Genomic DNA, 18,199 nt, shown 5'->3' on the forward strand with positions numbered 1-18,199 from the left:
ATAGACCACCCCTTGGGTATATCTAATGTAAGTGATATTTATTTTATTTATTTTTTGAGTCAGAGTCTCGCTCTGTCACCCAGGCTAGAGTGTGCTGATGTGATCTTGGCTCACTACAACCTCTGCCTCCTGGGTTCAAGCGATTCTCATGCCTCAGCCTCCCAAGTGGCTAGGACTACAGGCATGCACCATCACGCCCAGCTAATGTTTGTATTTTTTTCAGTAGAGGTGGGGTTTCACCAAGTTGGCCGGGCTGGTCTCAAACTCCCCACCTCGAGTGCTCTGCCCGCCTCGGCCTCCCAAAGTGCTGGGATTACAGGCATGAGCCGTGGTGTCTGGCCCTAATGTGAGTGATCTTTAACACTGAGCACTTGAAAAAGAAAACCCCGAAGAAACCTAATTATTTGATGTCTGGACGACAAGGAAGAAGATAGAAATGGCATCAGATAATAAACAGTGTAAATGTTTATCAGAAAGGGGCTGGTGGTCAGGACAAGTAGGAGGATCGCTTGAGTCCAGGAGTGCATCTCTACAAAAAAGTTAAAGGATTTTTTAACATTGGCCAGGCGTGGTGGCACACATCTGTGATCCCAGCTACTTGGGAGGCTGAGGCAGGAGGATTGCTTGAAGCCCAGGAGGTTGAGGCTGCAGTGAGCTGTGATCAAGCCACTGCACTCCAGCCTGGGTGACACAGCAAAATCCAGTCTCAAAAAATAATAATAATAATATTTTACATAACCAACCACTTCTAAAGATTAAAAAAAACCCCATGATTAAAAACCTCAGGTCCCTCAGGCAATCATACCAGATATCGAAACAAAGCAATAACATAAGGACTGCAGTATATATTTTATTTTTATATTATTTATTTATTCTTTGTTAGTTTGTTTTTGGAGTGTGGGTTTTGTTTTGTTTTTTGATTTTTTTATTTTGTTCTACTCAATTTTATTCTTATTGCTCAGGCTTGAGTGCAATGGCCTGTTCTCAGCTAACTCAACCTCCGCCTCTTGGGTTTGCGTGATGACGGTTCCACGTCATCGGCCCTCCGCCTCTTGGCTTTGGATGATGATGGGTCCACGTCATCGGCCCTCCGCCTCTTGGGTTTGCGTGATGATGGGTCCACGTCATCGGCCCTCCGCCTCTTGGGTGTGGATGATGATGGGTCCACGTCATCGGCCCTCCGCCTCTTGGGTTTGGGCGATGATGGGTCCACGTCATCGGCCCTCCGCCTCTTGGGTGTGGATGATGATGGGTCCACGTCATCGGCCCTCCGCCTCTTGGGTTCGGGCGATGATGGGTCCACGTCATCGGCCCTCGGCCTCCTGGGTTTGGGTGGTTTTTCTGCCTCAGCCTCCTGAGTAGCTAAGGGAGGTGTCTTGAGATGATCATCCGCTGAGGGTGGAGGTGAGGGTGGAGCTGAGGGTGGAGGTGAGGGTGGAGGTGAGGGTGGAGGTGAGGGTGGAGGTGAGGGTGGAGCTGAGGGTGGAGGTGAGGGTGGAGCTGAGGGTGGAGGTGAGGGTGGAGCTGAGGGTGGAGCTGAGGGTGGAGGTGAGGGTGGAGCTGAGGGTGGAGGTGAGGGTGGAGGTGAGGGTGGAGCTGAGGGTGGAGCTGAGGGTGGAGGTGAGGGTGGAAGGGGAGTGATGAGACACTCGGGAGGTGTCTTGAGATTATCATCCGCTGAGGGTGGAGGGGGATAGAGCAGACACTCGGCAGGCCTGTTGAGATTATAATCCGCTGAGGGTGGAGGTGAGGGTGGAGCTGAGGGTGGAGGTGAGGGTGGAGCTGAGGGTGGAGGTGAGGGTGGAGCTGAGGGTGGAGGTGAGGGTGGAGGTGAGGGTGGAGCTGAGGGTGGAGCTGAGGGTGGAGGTGAGGGTGGAAGGGGAGTGATGAGACACTCGGGAGGTGTCTTGAGATTATCATCCGCTGAGGGTGGAGGGGGATAGAGCAGACACTCGGCAGGCCTGTTGAGATGATAATCCGCTGAGGGTGGAGCTGAGGGTGGAGCTGAGGGTGGAAGAAGAGTGATGAGACACTCGGGAGGCGTCTTGAGATTATCATCCGCTGAGGGTGGAAGGGGATGGAGCGGACACTCGGGAGGTGTCTTGAGGCTCAGGGAGTTTTCAGTTATAGAACGTTGTTGAGTTGGAGGAGGTGGCTGGTGGCCCATCCAGTTTTTTAAAGTTTCAGCTGTGAGGTAGGGCCAGTGGGGCAATCCTGAAGAATGACGATGCTCCGCTGCCGCCATTCTGACCTGTAGGGACAAAGGAGGGAATGCTTTCACACATATCCATTTGATGGACAAAATTACCGCCACCAACACAGTCTGCACCTTCTGTTGCTGGTGATAGATTTTTGCACCTTTCCATCCTCCAGGTTTCAAAATAGCAGTATCAGTGTCATAATATCACCCTTCCACTGAGTACTGCCGACAGCTGGGGGGTAAAGAAAAGTCATTGGGACACACTGTTGTCTCCACATGCCACTGTGTCTGTCTGCAAATGTAGGCAGGCTGGGGTCCTGCCCCAGGGAAGACAGAGTCATAACAGAGTAATAAAGAAGCATGTTTGAGACACAGGAGTGTCTATGTCTATCCTCATTCCTCCCTCACAGCCATCACCAGAGCATGTTTCTTGCACCAGGTCAACAGACAGTAAGAGACAGTAAGAGAGGCGTGAAAAGCCCATTGTCCACACATGTTGCAGCTTCTTTTTGGAGAATGTTTTCCAGGCCTTTTATGTTCTGTCTCTGATTCTCAGAACTCTGCAAGGTCAGTGTGACCACCCTGCTCCAAATCTAAGAAAACAGAGGTTTCCAGAGGAAGGAGAAATTGTGCTCAGGGTCACACAGCTTGCAAGAGGCAGAGTGGAAGTTGATTCCAGCTCTGCCTGCAGGCCCCTCTCATTTCCCCTCTGTTTCCCTTCTTGACAAAGGATCTTCTTCACTCTGGAGGTGCCACCCATGAGAACAAAGAGCTCTGGAGAGATGTGCATTCCTGAAGAGCTGCAGGGGAACTGGGAGAGGGTTTTCTGACAGAACAATCTTATCTCAAGAAGTCAGTTAGGCATGGCTATAATATTTCTTTTCACTCCCAGGTAATACCAAATTGTAAGTGCACTAAAACATGAAGAATACTTTTGTCCATGGAAAAATGAGGTGGGAATTCTAAACAAAGCAAGTTTTAAAACTGTGTTTCACTTCAAGTGTACAAGTCCCATCACGTGTAATAGGACTCGGCAGCTTTTGAAGGTACAGAGGCCACACAAGAACCAGCTTAGCTGAGCATCATTTAAGGCCTTCATTTGGAATTGTCCCTGTGGGTAATAAGTTACATTCACTCTTCACTAATTTACAGTCAGGGCCCATTTGCTATTACAAATACGGGACCTCTGACACTTAGAATATTAGATCAGGGGCCCCACTGGGTGGGGATGAAAGTGTTTTTGCACAACACGGTTACCAACAGGGATGGGACTGTGATGCTTGTAGGCAGCCTTTCTCTCTGCCATCTCCCTCTGCAGGGCTTGAGCACAGAGCTGTAGGGAGAAAAATGTATCCAGGTCCGGACCTGGCAGACTATGTCCAAAAGCAAGGAAAACAAGCAAACTTACCCAGTTGCAAAGAGGCTTTCTTGCAGAAGGGGGGATCTGAAAAAGCCAACACATGAGAAATTGAATGTTGAGAGAGTCTAAGGGCCGTGGCATCATCTGCATCAGCACTGAACTATCCTGCAACTGCGGGGAGGAAGCTCCTTACTTTGCATTTGTGGTAGTCCTCTGCCCGCCGCTGCAACTCTTGCGCAGGTTGATACGTTTTCCTATGGATTACAATCACTTTCATCAGATAAAGCACCACTTTCAGGATGATTTTAAATAATCTGCCATATTTCTGTTATCCTCACAACTGTACCCTTACACAATCTATCTATACCTAGAAAACGTATTTCAGATGGCTATAAGAGTACAGTCTGAGCCGGTCACAGTGGCTGACGCCTGTAATCCCAGCACTCTGGGAGGGCGAGGCGGATGGATCACGAGGTCAGGAGATTGAGACCATTGTGGCTAATATGGTGAAACCCCTTCTCTACTAAAAATACAAAAAATTAGCCAGGCATGGTGGCAGGCACCTGTAATCCCAGCTACTCGGGAGGCTGAGGCAGGGGAATCACTTGAACCTGGGAGGCGGAGGTTGCAGTGAGCCAAGATCACATCATTGCACTCCAGCCTGGGTGACACAGCGAGACTCCATCTCAGAAAAACAAAAACAAAAACAAAAAAACTGTACAGTCTGATCCAAACTGTTGCTATATTGATTCCTCCTCTTGCTTACTGCCTGCTGACTTCTGAGATGATAGTTTCCTTCCCCATTCTCAGTATATCCCTAATTCATCCTTCACTGAGCATCTTTTCTCATAAAGCTGTATTCTCTTTGTATTAATATCCTCACCGTGTTTCACAGGGCAGAAACAGCTGGGCTTATAAACAGGCATAGTCCTTTTGAAGGATGTGGTTGATCCTACAACAACACACTTTCCTAAGGATGACAACAACTCACCCCCCCCCAGAATGGCTGGTATGAACCGAGTTTCCACACAGTCTAGCTGGCAATGGGGTCAGGAGACGTTTTGCTACTTCACATCTTTTGGTCACTGGTAAATATTAAGGTACTTTGTTTTCTGTTTTGTGAACTCTCTCTCTCTCTCACGATATGTCTTCTGACCATTTGTTTCTATTTCTGCATTTACTGGGTCTAAACATTGTACAAAGGTTAAAAACAACACTCCAATGGGCGTTTCCCAGGAGGGTGGGGTTCAGTTTCTGAACTCACTTGTAGGTGTGTATTTCTTTCGTATCCAATTTCCCATTTTCCTCTGCCTCTGATACCTACCTCTCCTTTTCTGCATGCTCACATTCTTTCATGCTTAGTTTCCTCAGATTAGAAGGGAGAGAAATGCACACACATGATCCACCAGCCCGTGTGGGATTCCCTCTGCCCTTCTGGCATCTGAAGGCTGTGATTCAAAGATCCCCCCTGCAACCTTTCCACAAATGAACCAACTGATTCTCACAACCGAAGGGAGAATTGATACCTCCCATTGAGGGACAAAAAAAAGTCACACTCTGGCCTGCTGGCAAGTCACCTGTCATTTCCAGCTCATCTTCATAGTTCCATAGTTAGTCCTATTCTTTAGTAAATATAAAGACTATTAAAAGCTTCTATGAGGTGCACTATGTGTGTTTCTGGGGTCAGTCTTGTGCTTGACACAGCGAAAGCTCATTTTAGTTCAGTGTGAAAAACCAGACCTCACCAATTCATCACAACTAACTCCATCGGAAGCAGAGGATTGCTCCTCATCTGACTCCTCCTGTGTGAGACCTGATTCTCAGTCAGAGGCTGATGCCGGAACTGAGACCATCAGCCATAGAGAGATCCTTCCAGAATATGGTGTCATTAACCCCGCAGTTCACTACTGCACTTTGCCATGATTCAGGACTGGAACTCTTGTCATCGACTTTAAAGATCCTGGTTGAGAGAAAAGGCAATCTGAATGCTGGGCGCATCTATTGAATTACAAATGATTGGAATGGCTCCTAAGTCAGGGTGTTATGTCCTGAAAATAGGTGACAATGGCAAACCATCCACCCTGGTGTTGACTGAGTTTAACAAGGTTCAGTTCACAGAGATTGAGGGCAGAAAAAGGAAACGGCCTAAAAAGGGTAAGTTTGCTGTGTTGCCCTCACACCACTTGATTCATGGTCCTGATCCTAAGGATCTCACCTGATACTTGGTTTTATAGGAAGGATGTGTAAAATTCCCAGAACGCTAGGAAACAGGGATGAAAACACTTCAAAGAGAAAGTTAATCAACTTGTTTCTGACCACAGGGCATCCTTCAGCACATGCTGTCTGGAGTGGCCTCCAACAAGGAGTGTGTGGTGAGGTGCTGAGAATGCAATGGGAGCAGGGTCCTGTCCCCACGCTAAAGAAGCTCACAGTTTAATGCAAATGAGAAGCCAGTGAGGACATCACTACTCCTGCTGTGCACTTGGGAACTAGAAACACAAAACCTGACTCTGGAGGGAAGCTAAGGAAGCATTCTACTCTTGAGTTGGCATAAGTGCATCTGAAGCTTCTGATCTCCGATGAGAACAATGGGGGACACCCAACAGAATATAAAACCCATGATTGAATACATCAAATTGCTAACATGGCAGTAAACAGACATGAGGTGAAGATGGAGAAGAAGGAAACCCAGGACGAAAGTCAGCCTCGCATTTGGAACCCATTTCCCTGAGTTTCATTGCTGAATTCCAGAAGGAACTACTGAGATGCAAAGAAGCACAGCAGCTTTTGCACACATGCATGGGATTAGATGGAAAACAAGTGGATTGAGGGTCTGCCAATGAAAGCGACCCATACTGAAGTCCACTGGCTCTGGTTGAGACCCAGAAGAGTCATGCATCAGAATAGAGGTGGACAGGAAATACCCTGGCCTTTGTAGGGACTGAGCCTGCACCGACGACCTCAATTGCAGCCTGTATGGAGGACCCCTGACCATCCCCCAGAAGTAGACTCCCATCTCTTCTGCAGCAAGATAACATGCTACTAGGCCTCAATTCATTGCTAAATATTTTGTAACAAGTATCTCACATTTAACAAAGAAAGATCAGTCATATGGCAGCAAAATACAATGTAATATGACCAAAACATGAAAGACTGTGAAAATGAATCTGGAGGTGACCCAAGCATTGAATTCAACAATCCAGGCTGGGTGTGGTGGCTCACACTGGGAGGCTGAGGTAGGCAGATCACCTGAGGTCAGGAGTTCAAGACTAGCCTGGCCAACAGGGTGAACCCCTGTCTCTACTAAAATTACAAAAATTGGGCTGGGCACGGTGGCTCATGCCTGTAATCCTAGCACATTGGGAGGCCGAGGTGTGCGGATCATGATGTCAGGAGTTCTAGACCAGCTTGGCCAATATGGTGAAACCCCGCCTCTACTAAAAATACAAAAATTATCCGGGCATGGTGGCATATGCTTGTAGTCCCAGCTACTCAAGAGGCTGAGGGATAAGAATCACTTGAACCTGGGAGGTGGAGGTTGCAGCGAGCCAAGATCATGCCACTGCACTCTAGCCTGGGTGACAGAGTGAGGCTCTGTCTCAAAAAAAAAAAAAAAAAAAAAAAAAAAAATTGGCCAAATGTGGTGGCACACACCTGTAATCCAAGCTACTCGGGAAGCTGAGGCAGAATTGCTTCAAACTGGGAGGCAGAGGTTGCAGTGAGCCAAGATTGCACCATAGCACTCCAGCCTGGGCGACAGAGCGAGACTCTATCTCAAAATTAAAAAAAAAAAAAAAAGGCTGGCTGTGGTGGCTCACGCCTCTAATCCCAGCACTTTGGGAGGCTGAGGCAGGTGGATTACCTGAGGTCAGAAGTTCGAGACCAGCGTGGACAACATGGTGAAACCCCATCTCTAGTAAAAATACAAAAATTAGCTGGGCGTGGTGGTGGGCACCTGTAATCCCAGCTACTTGGGAGGCTGAGGCAGGAGAATCGCTTGAACCCAAAAGGCAGTGAGCTGAGATTGTGCCATTGCACTACAGCCTGGGCAACAACAGCAAAGCTCCATCTCAGGAAAAAAAAAAAAAAAAAAGAGAGAGAGAAAGGAAAACCAATGCCAGTACTAGCAACTCCTCTTCCCCCGAAAAAATGACAAACAAGAATGTAGGAAGGGAAAGGAATTATACAGCTTAAACTAATGAAGCAGAAAGGACAAACTCAATTTTGAACCCACTGAATTTGCCACAAATATTGTAGAAAATATTCTCAAGGACTTTACAGTTGTCTACTTTGATTGGCACATGGTTCATACAACAGTATTTGTGTCAAGGCACATCTTACTGTTTTTTGGCGGTCTTCCTCTTTCCATTGATTTTGTCATGATGGTTGATTTTCGGTGTCACCTTCATCTTATGGATTTTATCTCTAACTTTTCTTTTCACATGTCTCCGTAGAGTAATGGCGTCTTTCCGGCCAATTTTATTTCCTGGAAAGGAAGAAACTCTTTTCTTTGTGTGCATACAAATGGACCTCAGCCCTTGGTGAGAGTGAGGAGAGGAGAAGGTGAGAAACCTGAGGGCAAGAAGCTGTTCTTTCCCTTTCCAGGGCAAACTCATTTCCACACTATGGGGACTCCAACAGAGCCATACCTTCCTGTCTACGGCGGTTGGACCTCCTGGCTCTCTGCTGTACATCTGTGGATCCATCATGTCCATTTTCAGACTGGAAGATAGTCTTCAGGAAAGACAACTAGGAAATAATAATATAAGAATGACGGCTGGGCACGGTGGCTCATGCGTATAATCCCAGTACTTTGGGAGGCCGAGGCAGGTGGATCACGGGGTCAGGAGTTCAAGACCAGCCTGGCCAAGATGGTGAAACCCCGTCTCTACTAAAAATACAAAAATTAGCCAGGCATGGCAGCGGGGCCTGTAATCCGAGCTACTCGGGAGGCTGAGGCAGAGAACCGTTTGAAGCTGGGAGGCGGAGGTTGCAGTGAGCCGAGATCACACCACTGCACTCCAGCCTGAGGGACAGAATGAGACTCTGTCACACACACACACACACACACACACACACAGACACACACACACACACACAAGAATGACATGAGGCTGGCACGGTGGCTCACTCCTGTAATCCCAGCACTTTGGGAGGCCGAGGCAGGCAGATCACCTGAGGTCGGGAGTTTGAGACCAGCCTCACCAACATGGAGAAATGCTGTCTCTGCTAAAAATACAAAATTAGCCAGGCATGGTGGTGCATGCCTGTAATCCCAGCTAGTCGGGAGGCTGAGGCAGGAGAATCACTTGAACCCAGCAGGAAAAGGTTGTGGTGAGCTGAGATTGTGCCATTGCACTCCAACCTGGGCAACAAAATTGAAACTCTGTCTCAAAAAAAAAAAAAAAAAAATAGGCCAGGTGCGGTAGCTCACGCCTGTAATCCCAGCACTTTGAGAGGCTGAGGCGGGTGAATCACAAGGTCAAGAGATGGAGACCATCCTGGGCAACATGGTGAAACCCCGTCTCTACTAAAAATACAAAACTTAGCTGAGCATGGTGGCGCACGCCTGTAGTCCCAGCTACTTGGGAGGCTGAGGCAAGAGAACTGCTTGAACTCAGGAGGCAGAGGTTGCAGTGAGCCAAGATCCCACCACTGCACTCCAGCCTGGTGACAGAGTGAGACTCCGTCTCAAAAAAAAAAAAAAATGACATGAATATACTTCACACAACGGAACTGTACACTTCAACACGGTTAGATGGTAATTATCATCTTATAAGTATTTTACCACAGGTTAACATGTTTCACAACTTGAAAAGGAAGTAATTACCTTCAGCTCTCTGAGTTCTAGAATTTGTAACATTTCACCCCCTGCTCCTTCCTGATCTGCACTGGAGCATCTTCCTTCTGTCCCTGCTCTACTCAGAGTTCATTTTGCCTTCCCTCACATCAGCTTCATTGAGGCTGGTTTGAACTTAACGCAAAACATTCTCACTAATGACTGAATTCCCACCAAGATTTCCATATTATCACAGTATGCTTTTAATCTTCGAAGATATTAAATATTTGTTCTCATCATAGCTAAAATGCAATGCAAATCCCATCTCAGATGTGGGTCAGATACCTATGAATCTCCTGAGGTAGTCATTGAAATGACTTTTTTCTTGAGACGGAGTGTCACTCTCAACCATGCTGAAGTGCAGTGGCGCTACCGTGGCTCACGGCAACCTCCACCTCCCAGATTCAAGCGATTCTTGTGCCTCGGCCTCCCAAGTAGCTGGGATTACAGGTGCCCGCTACCATGCCTGGCTAATTTTTGTCTTTTTAGTAGAGATGGGGTTTCACCATGTTGGCCCATCTGGTCTTGAACTCCTGACCTCAAGTGATCCATCTGCCTCAGCCTCCCAAAGTGCTGGGATTACAGGCATGAGCCACCACACCTGGCCTGAAATAATATCTTTCAAATTCTTTGTAGAATTTGTTTTTTCCTGATTTCTGCACATAGGATAAAAAAAAAATCATGTACTAGGATTTCAAGAGAAGCAATGGGTAATCTAAAAAGATGAAAAGAGCAACCACGTCAATCCCACAGCTACTGCTAGATTTCATAGGAAAGGTAGCTGGCCCAGTTTGGAGCTAGGAGAAATGTCAAACACATGAAGAAATGAGAAGCAAAGAAATGCCATCACGCATGAATGCTTCATGGCACCCATGATGTCCCTGCTTAGGAGGTAATGGTATAGATGACTAGATGACAAGGACAAAGATGAGAGGTGCGAAGTTGTCCAAGTCCAACAACTCAACTGAACTTTCCTAAATGGAATTGTTAAAAAGTGGTAAATTTAAAAACTTCCCCTGGCTCACGTGGTGGCTCACGCTTGTAATCCCAGCACTTTGGGAGGCTGAGGCGGGTGGATCATTTGAGGTCGGGTTTTGAGACTAGCCTGGCCAACATGGTAAAACCCCGACTCTACTAAAAATACAAAAATTAGCTGGGCATGGTGGTGGGCACCTGTAATCCCAGCTACTTGAGAGGCTGAGGCAGGGGAATCACTTGAAGCCAGGAGGTGGAGGTTGCAGTGAGCTGAGGTCACACCATTATACTCCAGCCTGGGCAACAGAGGGAGACTCGTCTTGGGGGTGAGAAAAGAGAAAAAAAAAAAAAAGCTTCCTCCAATTTATACCGAAAATTCTCTGTTCAGGACTAAGTGGCACAGAGAATGTTAAATGTGCCTAGATATCTTCATAACTCATATATTTTCTGTTTTCTACATATCTTGAAAGGCAGTGCCAAATGACGTGTAATTATCTAGGCGGTAAAACTGAAACATACTTCCTCTTCCCTTGAATATAAAAAAGCATTGTGGTATTAGTACTTTTATCTTGGATCATTGTTCAGAAGGAGGTTCAGCCCCCAGACAACCACATTTTTACTGTCATGAATGGCAAGACAAAATGTAGAGCTCAACTTCCCCAAAGGAAAAAAGGCTCAAAAGACAAATTATGGCACAACTTAGCAGCCAAATTCTTACCAAGTACAGACTTTTGACATACTGATCTCTCTCCAGTTGCAAGTGGGAACATGCACTTTGAATGATGTCATTCAAAATTACCCTGCCCAGACACACTTTTCATTGCTTCTCTTGGAGGGCAGTTCTAAGAGATTCTCTGGGGCTTTCTCTGCATCATGAGACGCAGTGCAGTTCTGCCCTTCACCTTCCGGCAGTTTGTCACCTCGTCCCTATGACCTCAGAGGAACTTTGTCTCAGGCCAATTGTTTGTTCCTTGGGCCCTTTCATTTCCCCTAAAAATCATCTGCTGCCCCTCTAAATGGCCTACATCTCCATCTATCTCCCTCTCCCCTCAGAAGAGGGTGCTCTTTAAGCATCAACCATCCAGCCCTTCTAGCCGTCTCATTTTTCAGCTGGTTCCCATGTTTATGCCTGTTCTATGTTTTTCTTTTCCTGTTAAGCTGTCTGTTCTCAGCTCATTTCTGCAGTGAATCTTCAGAGAGGAGACTGGAAGCTTTCCTTCCACCCATACGATAGAACTATAAAGCAGAAGAGTTTAGAAAGAATTTCCTATTTAAGTGACGAAACCTCATACTCCATTTGTGACAAATAGCACAAAGGTTAAAAAAACTTATTTTTGACCAAAAGCTCTGTTGACATTCTATTAAAAAAACACTGATCTATTTAATTTTCATAATGTAAATGGCAGATATTTTCATAATTCTTATGCTAATAAATCATTTCCCTGATTTTTTGGGTAAAACCACATATTCATAATGAAGTCCAGAAACGTGAATTGTTTTATATAATTTATTCTTATTTGTGATTACAAGTATACCTCTACAGAAAGTTAGTATACTCACCCAAAGGTAAACTGTCCAGAGGGTAATGACAACTTTATAACTTCTCAGAAATTCAATAATGATACCTAACCAAGGACTTCCACCAAAGTCAGTCCCACGATGATGATGGTCAGCCAGAATATTGATAACCTGGAATAATAATAGTTGAAATAATGAAAAGGTCAATGACACTGACAATATTTCACTCAGAAAGAATCATCCTTAGAAACCGTCAACCTCCTCCAAAAGGTAACCACATCCCTCAGATATCACTGTGGGATTCCACTGCTACAAAAAAGAACAGAAGTTAGAAGTCACATGTTTTTCAGATGGCTGGTAGTGTTTTTAGGCATTGCAAATGTGGGGTGTTGTCTTTCTTGGTATAAAGCAGGGATATCCAATCTTTTGACTTCCCTGCCTATATTAAAAGAAGCAAAGTTGTCTTGAGCCACACATAACATACACTAACACTAACAATAGCTGATGATCTAAAAAAAACCTCTTTTTTTTTTGAGACAGAGTTCCGCTCCACTCAGTCGCCCAGGCTGGAGTGCAGTGGTGCAATCTCGGCTCACTGCAAACTCCAGCTCCTGGGCTCAAGCCATTCTCCTCCCTCAGCCTCCCGAGTAGCTGAGATTACAGGTCTCTGCCACCATGCCCGACTAATTTTTGTATTTTTAGTAGAGATGAGGTTTCACCATGTTGGCCAGTCTGGCCTTGAACTCCTGACAGGCGATCTGCCTGCCTCGGCCTCCCAAAGTGCTGGGATTACAGGTGTGAGCCACCGTGCCCGGCCATTTTTTTGTTTTTGTTTTGGTTTGTTGTTTTTGAGATGGGGTCTCACTCTGTCACCCAGGCTGGAGTGCAGTGGTGTGCTCTCGGCTCACTGCAACCTCTGCCTCTCAGGTTCAAGTGATTCTCCTGCCTCAGCCTCCTGAGTAGCTGGGAGTACAGGTGCCTGACAGTGCACTCAGCAAATTTTTGTATTTTCTGTGGAGATGGGGTTTTGCCATGTTGGCCAGGGTGGTCTCGAACTCCTGACCTCAGGTAATCTGCCCGCCTCAGCCTCCCAAAGCGCTGGGATTACAGGCATGAGCCACTGTACCTGGCCAAAATCTCCTAACGTTTTAAGAAAGTTTACAAATTTGTGTTGAACTGCATTCAAAACTGTCCTGGGCCACATGCAGCCCGTCACTCATGGCTAAGACAAGCTAAGTATAAAGTAATTATCTTATCTTTTCTTTTCTGTTTTGAGACAAAGTTTTGCTCTGTCACCCAGGCTAGATTGCAGTGGCATGATCTCAGCTCACTGCAACCTCCGCCTCCCGGGTTCAAGCGATTCTCCTGCCTCAGCTACTGAGTAACTGGGATTACAGGTGCCTGCCACCACGCTCGGCTAATTTTTGTATTTTTAGTAGAAACAGGGTTTCACCATCTTGGCCAGGCTGGTCTCCAACTCCTGACCTCATGATCCACCTGCCTCGGCCTCCCAAAGTGCTGGGAATACAGGTGTGAGCCACTGCACCTGGCCAGTAGTTATCTTTTCTTTAAAGTTATTTACTTGTTTTTTAAATTGATGTATAGCATTGGATGCATTTATTATATATCACATGGTAAAAGAATCCCTCTAAATAATACTTCTCTCTTGGATTATATGAATCTTTGTCATTTAAATCTCAGCATAAGTAAAAAAAAAACACACAATGAAGAGATTACTTCATTCACAAATAAGTATCAAATTTTAGTGCTTAAAAATTAACAAAGTTCAGACAGCTTGTGATAACATTTCTACATGGATTCCTCAGGATTTAACTATATATTCTTGAAAACATCTCAATTTTAAATGTTTCTTTCAAGATGGTGAATTAAACAGAGATAGCCCTTCAACAGGTTGAACTCAGCATATGCTGAGTCTGAAATGGAAATGATGGAGTTAGAGAACCATACAACAACGGTAATGATTTCAGAAACATGGTGTTGAGCAGAACAAAGCAGACACAAAAGAGTACCTATGGCATGGCATGCGTCTGTATACGCGAAATTCCAGAATAAGCAAGCTAACCTATGATAAGAAAGAGACCGGCTGGGAAGAGTGAGAGTTCACTTTCTGGGGTGACATAATAGTGTAGATCTTGGCTGGGCATGGTGGTTCACGCCTGTAATCCCAACGCTTTGGGAGGCCGAGGCGGGCGGATCACCTGAGGTCGGGAGTTCAAAACCAGCCTGACCAACATGGAGAAACCCTATCTCTACTAAAAATACAAAATTAGCTGGGAGTGGTGGCACATGTCTGTAATCCCAGCCACTCGAGAGGCTGAGGCAGGAGAATCGCTCGAACCTGGGAAGCAGAGGTTGCGGTGAGCTGATATTGCCCCATTGCACTCCAGCCTGGGCAACAAGGGAGAAACTGTCTCAAAAAAATAAATAAATAAATAAAATAATGTGGATCTTGAAAGGGGGTTGGTTTATGCTGGTGTATGTACTTTCCAAAGTTAGTAAACTTACACTTAAGGTTATATATTTTGGCCAGGCGCGGTGGCCCACGCCTGTAATCCCAGCACTGGGAGGCTGAGGCAGGCGGATCACGAGGTCAAGAGATGGAGACTATCCTGGCGAACATGGTGAAACCCCGTCTCTACTAAAAATACAAAAATTAGCCAGGCGTGGTGGTCTACTAAAAATACAAAAATTAGCCAGGCATTGTAATCTGAGCTACTCAGGAGGCTGAGGCAGGACAATTGCTTGAACCCCAGAAGCGGAGGTTACAGTGAGCCGAGATCTTGCCACTGCACTCCAGCCTGGGCGACAGAGTGAGACTCTGTCTTAAAAAAAAAAAAAAAAAAAAGTCATCAAACCAGATGACACAAATCAAATGACATTTCACTTTGTTTTGGTCCATTTTGTTTGTTAGAGACAAGAGTGCAGCGGGGCCATCTCGGCTCACTGCAACGTCCAGCTCCTGGGCCCAAGCGATCCTCTCACCTCAGCCTCTCCAGTAACTGGGATAACAGGTACACACCACCAGACCCAACTAATCTCTTTTGGAATTTTTTGTAGAGATGGGGTTTCGCTATGATGCCCTGGCTAGTCTTCAACTCCTGGACTCAAGTGATCTGCCCACCTCGGCCCCCTAAAGTGCTGGGATTACAGGCCTGAGCTGTGTAATTTCATGCCGCGTGACACAGCCCAGTAAAAAGGAAGAAACCCCACGGGTCCAGCGTCTACTCACAGAGATGCACTGATGGCTGATAAATTCCAGCAGGAGCCAAAAGAGGAGCCAAAAGAGCATCCACCGCACCCGCATGTCCTGGTCCTTTCAGGGCGCCCTGAGGCGGCCAGGACAGAGGTGGAGGTGGCTTAGGGCAGGGGGGAGGGAAGGGGACGGGGACCGGGCCGGGATCTGAGTTGGGGAGGGGGAGGGGAGGGGGAGGGGAAGGGGAGGGGAAGGGGGGAAGTAAGGGAAGGGAAAGGAGGAGAAGGGGGCTGTTGGGCACCTGGAGGAGGAGGAGAAGAAGAAAGGGTCTGGGAAAGGATCCGGTTCAAATTAAGTACTCAAGCGCTGGTGGAAGGCTTAGCTACAGGTCACGGAGAAGATCAGGGAAGCAACAGGACACGCGGGGCAAGGGAGCGTGAGGCTTAGGAGCAATTAGAGGGAGACAAAAAGGTTCTGCTATCCACCAAACCTTCTTCGGTCTGGGCCCTTCCTTAGCAACCCTGGGGCTTTATACTCCCTCTCCACCAATCCCTGATGACCCCGGTGGTGCCTCACAATGGACAATGCCAAGTAGCGCCCGCATCATTCCAATGACCCCTCCCCCATCTCAGTCTCCCACACTCCTCGCAAGGACAGGTCCTCTCTGGAACCTTCACAAACCTGATTTCTGGTCCTCCCCAACCAGCTCCCTGTCCCTGCTTCTGGGCGCTCCTTCCTTCCTGAGCTCCCAGGGTTCCTCAAGGTCACTTTTGGCGACAAAACATAAAAAACAAATGATGGCAGGATGGCAGGAAGAACCTCATACCCAAGCAGAGTGCCAGGTTTTATAGCCTCCGCTCAGCCATTCATATCCTAAGCAACAAAGCATCAGCAGGATACGGAAGGTCCCGATAGTAAACCATCTCCATCACATCCATGTAGCCATCCGCCCATCAACCTGTATCTCAGGAACAAATGTACATACATTCATTTTAAGCATGCATGGTACATTTACAAAAATTAACCTGACTTATTTTGTTCCAGCAAATCTCAATATATTTGAGAGCAATCAAATCACACAGCATGTTTCTGATCATATAACTGTGCTAGAAGTCAATGATTAAAAGCTAATTCAAAATTATTATTTGCTTGGAAATTCAAAGTGCCCTTATAAGACATAAACATAAGAAAGAATCCAAAATGAAACAAGATTGCCTTTCAACTCAATGATAAGATCATAACATGGCAATAAAATGTCTCCCTCTGGCCTGGGAATTCCTCTTTGTGGCACAAGGTTGTGTGATCTCAAATCACCCCTAACCCACCTAGACATTTTAACATCCGAAACCGAGTGATGATGTCCTTATCTATATCATCTTACTGCCCATGTGTGTGGACTTTAAATTCTGAACCCAAATGAGGGGGAGAAAACCAAGTTGACTTTCATGATTGACCTCTCAGGGATGTCCAAGGAATCTGTGCATTTCAAGAAACAAAGCTCATCAGCTTCTCTCCTAAGGTGTTTGCCCACAATACCCAGAGGGCTTGGCAGCATCATGTGTGATGGGTGGGGAGCTCCAAGCAGGTGGGCAGGACCCAGGGGCCTGGTGACCAGGACAGACCCCCACTGTCCATCACCTTTCCTGGCCCTGTCCTCAGCTAAACTTCCCACAGGCCTTCTGCCCGATCACACAGAGTGTGCCCAAACTCTCTCAGGCCTCTGGCAGCTGAAAACCACTGCTTTAAATCCCTTTACCATTTACTATGACATACGGTTATTGTAAACAGGAAATATTCTATTGATGCTACAAATGGAAAGCCAATGCCTTTACCATAAATAGAAAAACAACCCTAAGAAGCAAGCAAAACAAAAGCAAAACAGGGGCTGGGTGTGGTGGCTCACACCTGTAATCCCACCACTTTGGGAGGCCGAGGTGGGCGGATCACAAGGTCAGGAGTTCCAGACCAGCCTGGCCAATATGGTGAAACCCTGTCTCTAATAAAATACAAATATTAGCCGGGTGTGGTGGTGGGCGCCTGTAGTCCCACCTACTTGGGAGGCTGAGGCAGGAGAATAGTTTGAACCCGGGAGGCAGAGTCTGCAGTGAGCCGAGATTGCACCACTGCACTCCAGCCTAGGCGACAGAGCGAGACTCTGTCTCAAAAACAGCAACAACTACAAACAAACAAAAAACAGGGTTAACAAAAGTATGGAATTCAATTCTTTTTATATGCTGCAGCCATGTTCCAGCCCTAGATTTGGCTGGGCATGGTGGCTCACGCCTGTAATCCCAGCACTTTGGGAGGCTGAGGCAGGCGGATCACGAGGTTAGGAGTTGACACGAGCCTGGCCAATATGGTGAAACCCCATCTCTACTAAGAATACAAAAATTAGCTGGGCATGGTGGCGCACACCTGTAGTCCCAGCTACTCAGAGGCTGAGGCAGAGGGATTGCTTGAACCCGGGAGACGGAGGTTACAGTGAGCCAAGATTGTGCCATTGCACTCCAGCCTGGGGGACAGAGTGAAACTCTGTCTCAAAAAAAATAAATAAATAAAATATATATATATATATATATATGTGTGTGTGTGTGTGTGTGTGTCTGTGTGTGTGTGTATCTATATAAATCTCAAAAATAAAAGATCATTTTTGAGATTATCATTTTAAAAGACAAGATAATGTTCAACTTAATGAATAATTTAATTATTACTATTGGACTTTTTGTAGACTGCACAGAGCATTCAAAACAAATGAAGGAGAATAAAAAATATGTATTACATGTTGTAAAATAAATATGATGTGGTTAATTCTTTTATTCAAAATTATAGAACATATATATGTACTATAGAATGTATTTCTTATTATGAGTCATGTTAAAAAGTAGTTTAGAAGCTGTTGATTTGAATTTCCTTTTCAAATTTTGCAGGATTTTTTTTTTTTTTTTTTGACAGAGTCTCGCTCTGTCGCACAGTCTGGAGTGCAATGGAGTGATCTCGGCCCACTAAAACCTCCACCTCCTGGATCTCAGCAATTCTCCTGTCTCAGCCTCCTGAGTAGCTGGGACTACAGGCTCACACCACCATGCCCGGCTA

At 46.2% G+C, this 18,199-nt stretch overlaps 1 protein-coding gene across 3 annotated transcripts; it reads right to left on the minus strand.

Annotated features, from left to right (window-relative positions):
* Positions 1–834: 834 nt before the first annotated feature.
* On the minus strand, positions 835–15,608 carry LOC112205833 (nuclear pore complex-interacting protein family member B12-like). Of its 3 annotated transcripts, none has more exons than XM_063796750.1 (8): positions 15,408–15,608; positions 15,143–15,239; positions 11,935–12,063; positions 8,210–8,309; positions 7,902–8,046; positions 3,754–3,814; positions 3,609–3,644; positions 835–2,251 (listed from the first exon to the last, which is right to left on the minus strand). In XM_063796750.1, exons 2-8 carry the CDS (start codon positions 15,215–15,217, stop codon positions 989–991), a joined length of 1,809 nt encoding a protein of 602 aa, XP_063652820.1. In that variant the 5' UTR covers positions 15,218–15,239; positions 15,408–15,608; the 3' UTR covers positions 835–988. The 3 variants fall into 3 exon arrangements, with proteins under 3 accessions (XP_063652820.1, XP_063652821.1, XP_063652819.1); XM_063796751.1 differs by lacking the exon at positions 15,408–15,608 and having other exon boundaries at positions 835–1,746; positions 2,005–2,251; positions 15,143–15,310; XM_063796749.1 differs by lacking the exon at positions 15,408–15,608 and having other exon boundaries at positions 15,143–15,310.
* Between the last annotated feature and the right edge of the window lie 2,591 nt (positions 15,609–18,199).

This window comes from Pan troglodytes, chromosome 18 (assembly GCF_028858775.2).
Source record: "Pan troglodytes isolate AG18354 chromosome 18, NHGRI_mPanTro3-v2.0_pri, whole genome shotgun sequence".
Classification (NCBI taxonomy): domain Eukaryota; kingdom Metazoa; phylum Chordata; class Mammalia; order Primates; family Hominidae; genus Pan; species Pan troglodytes.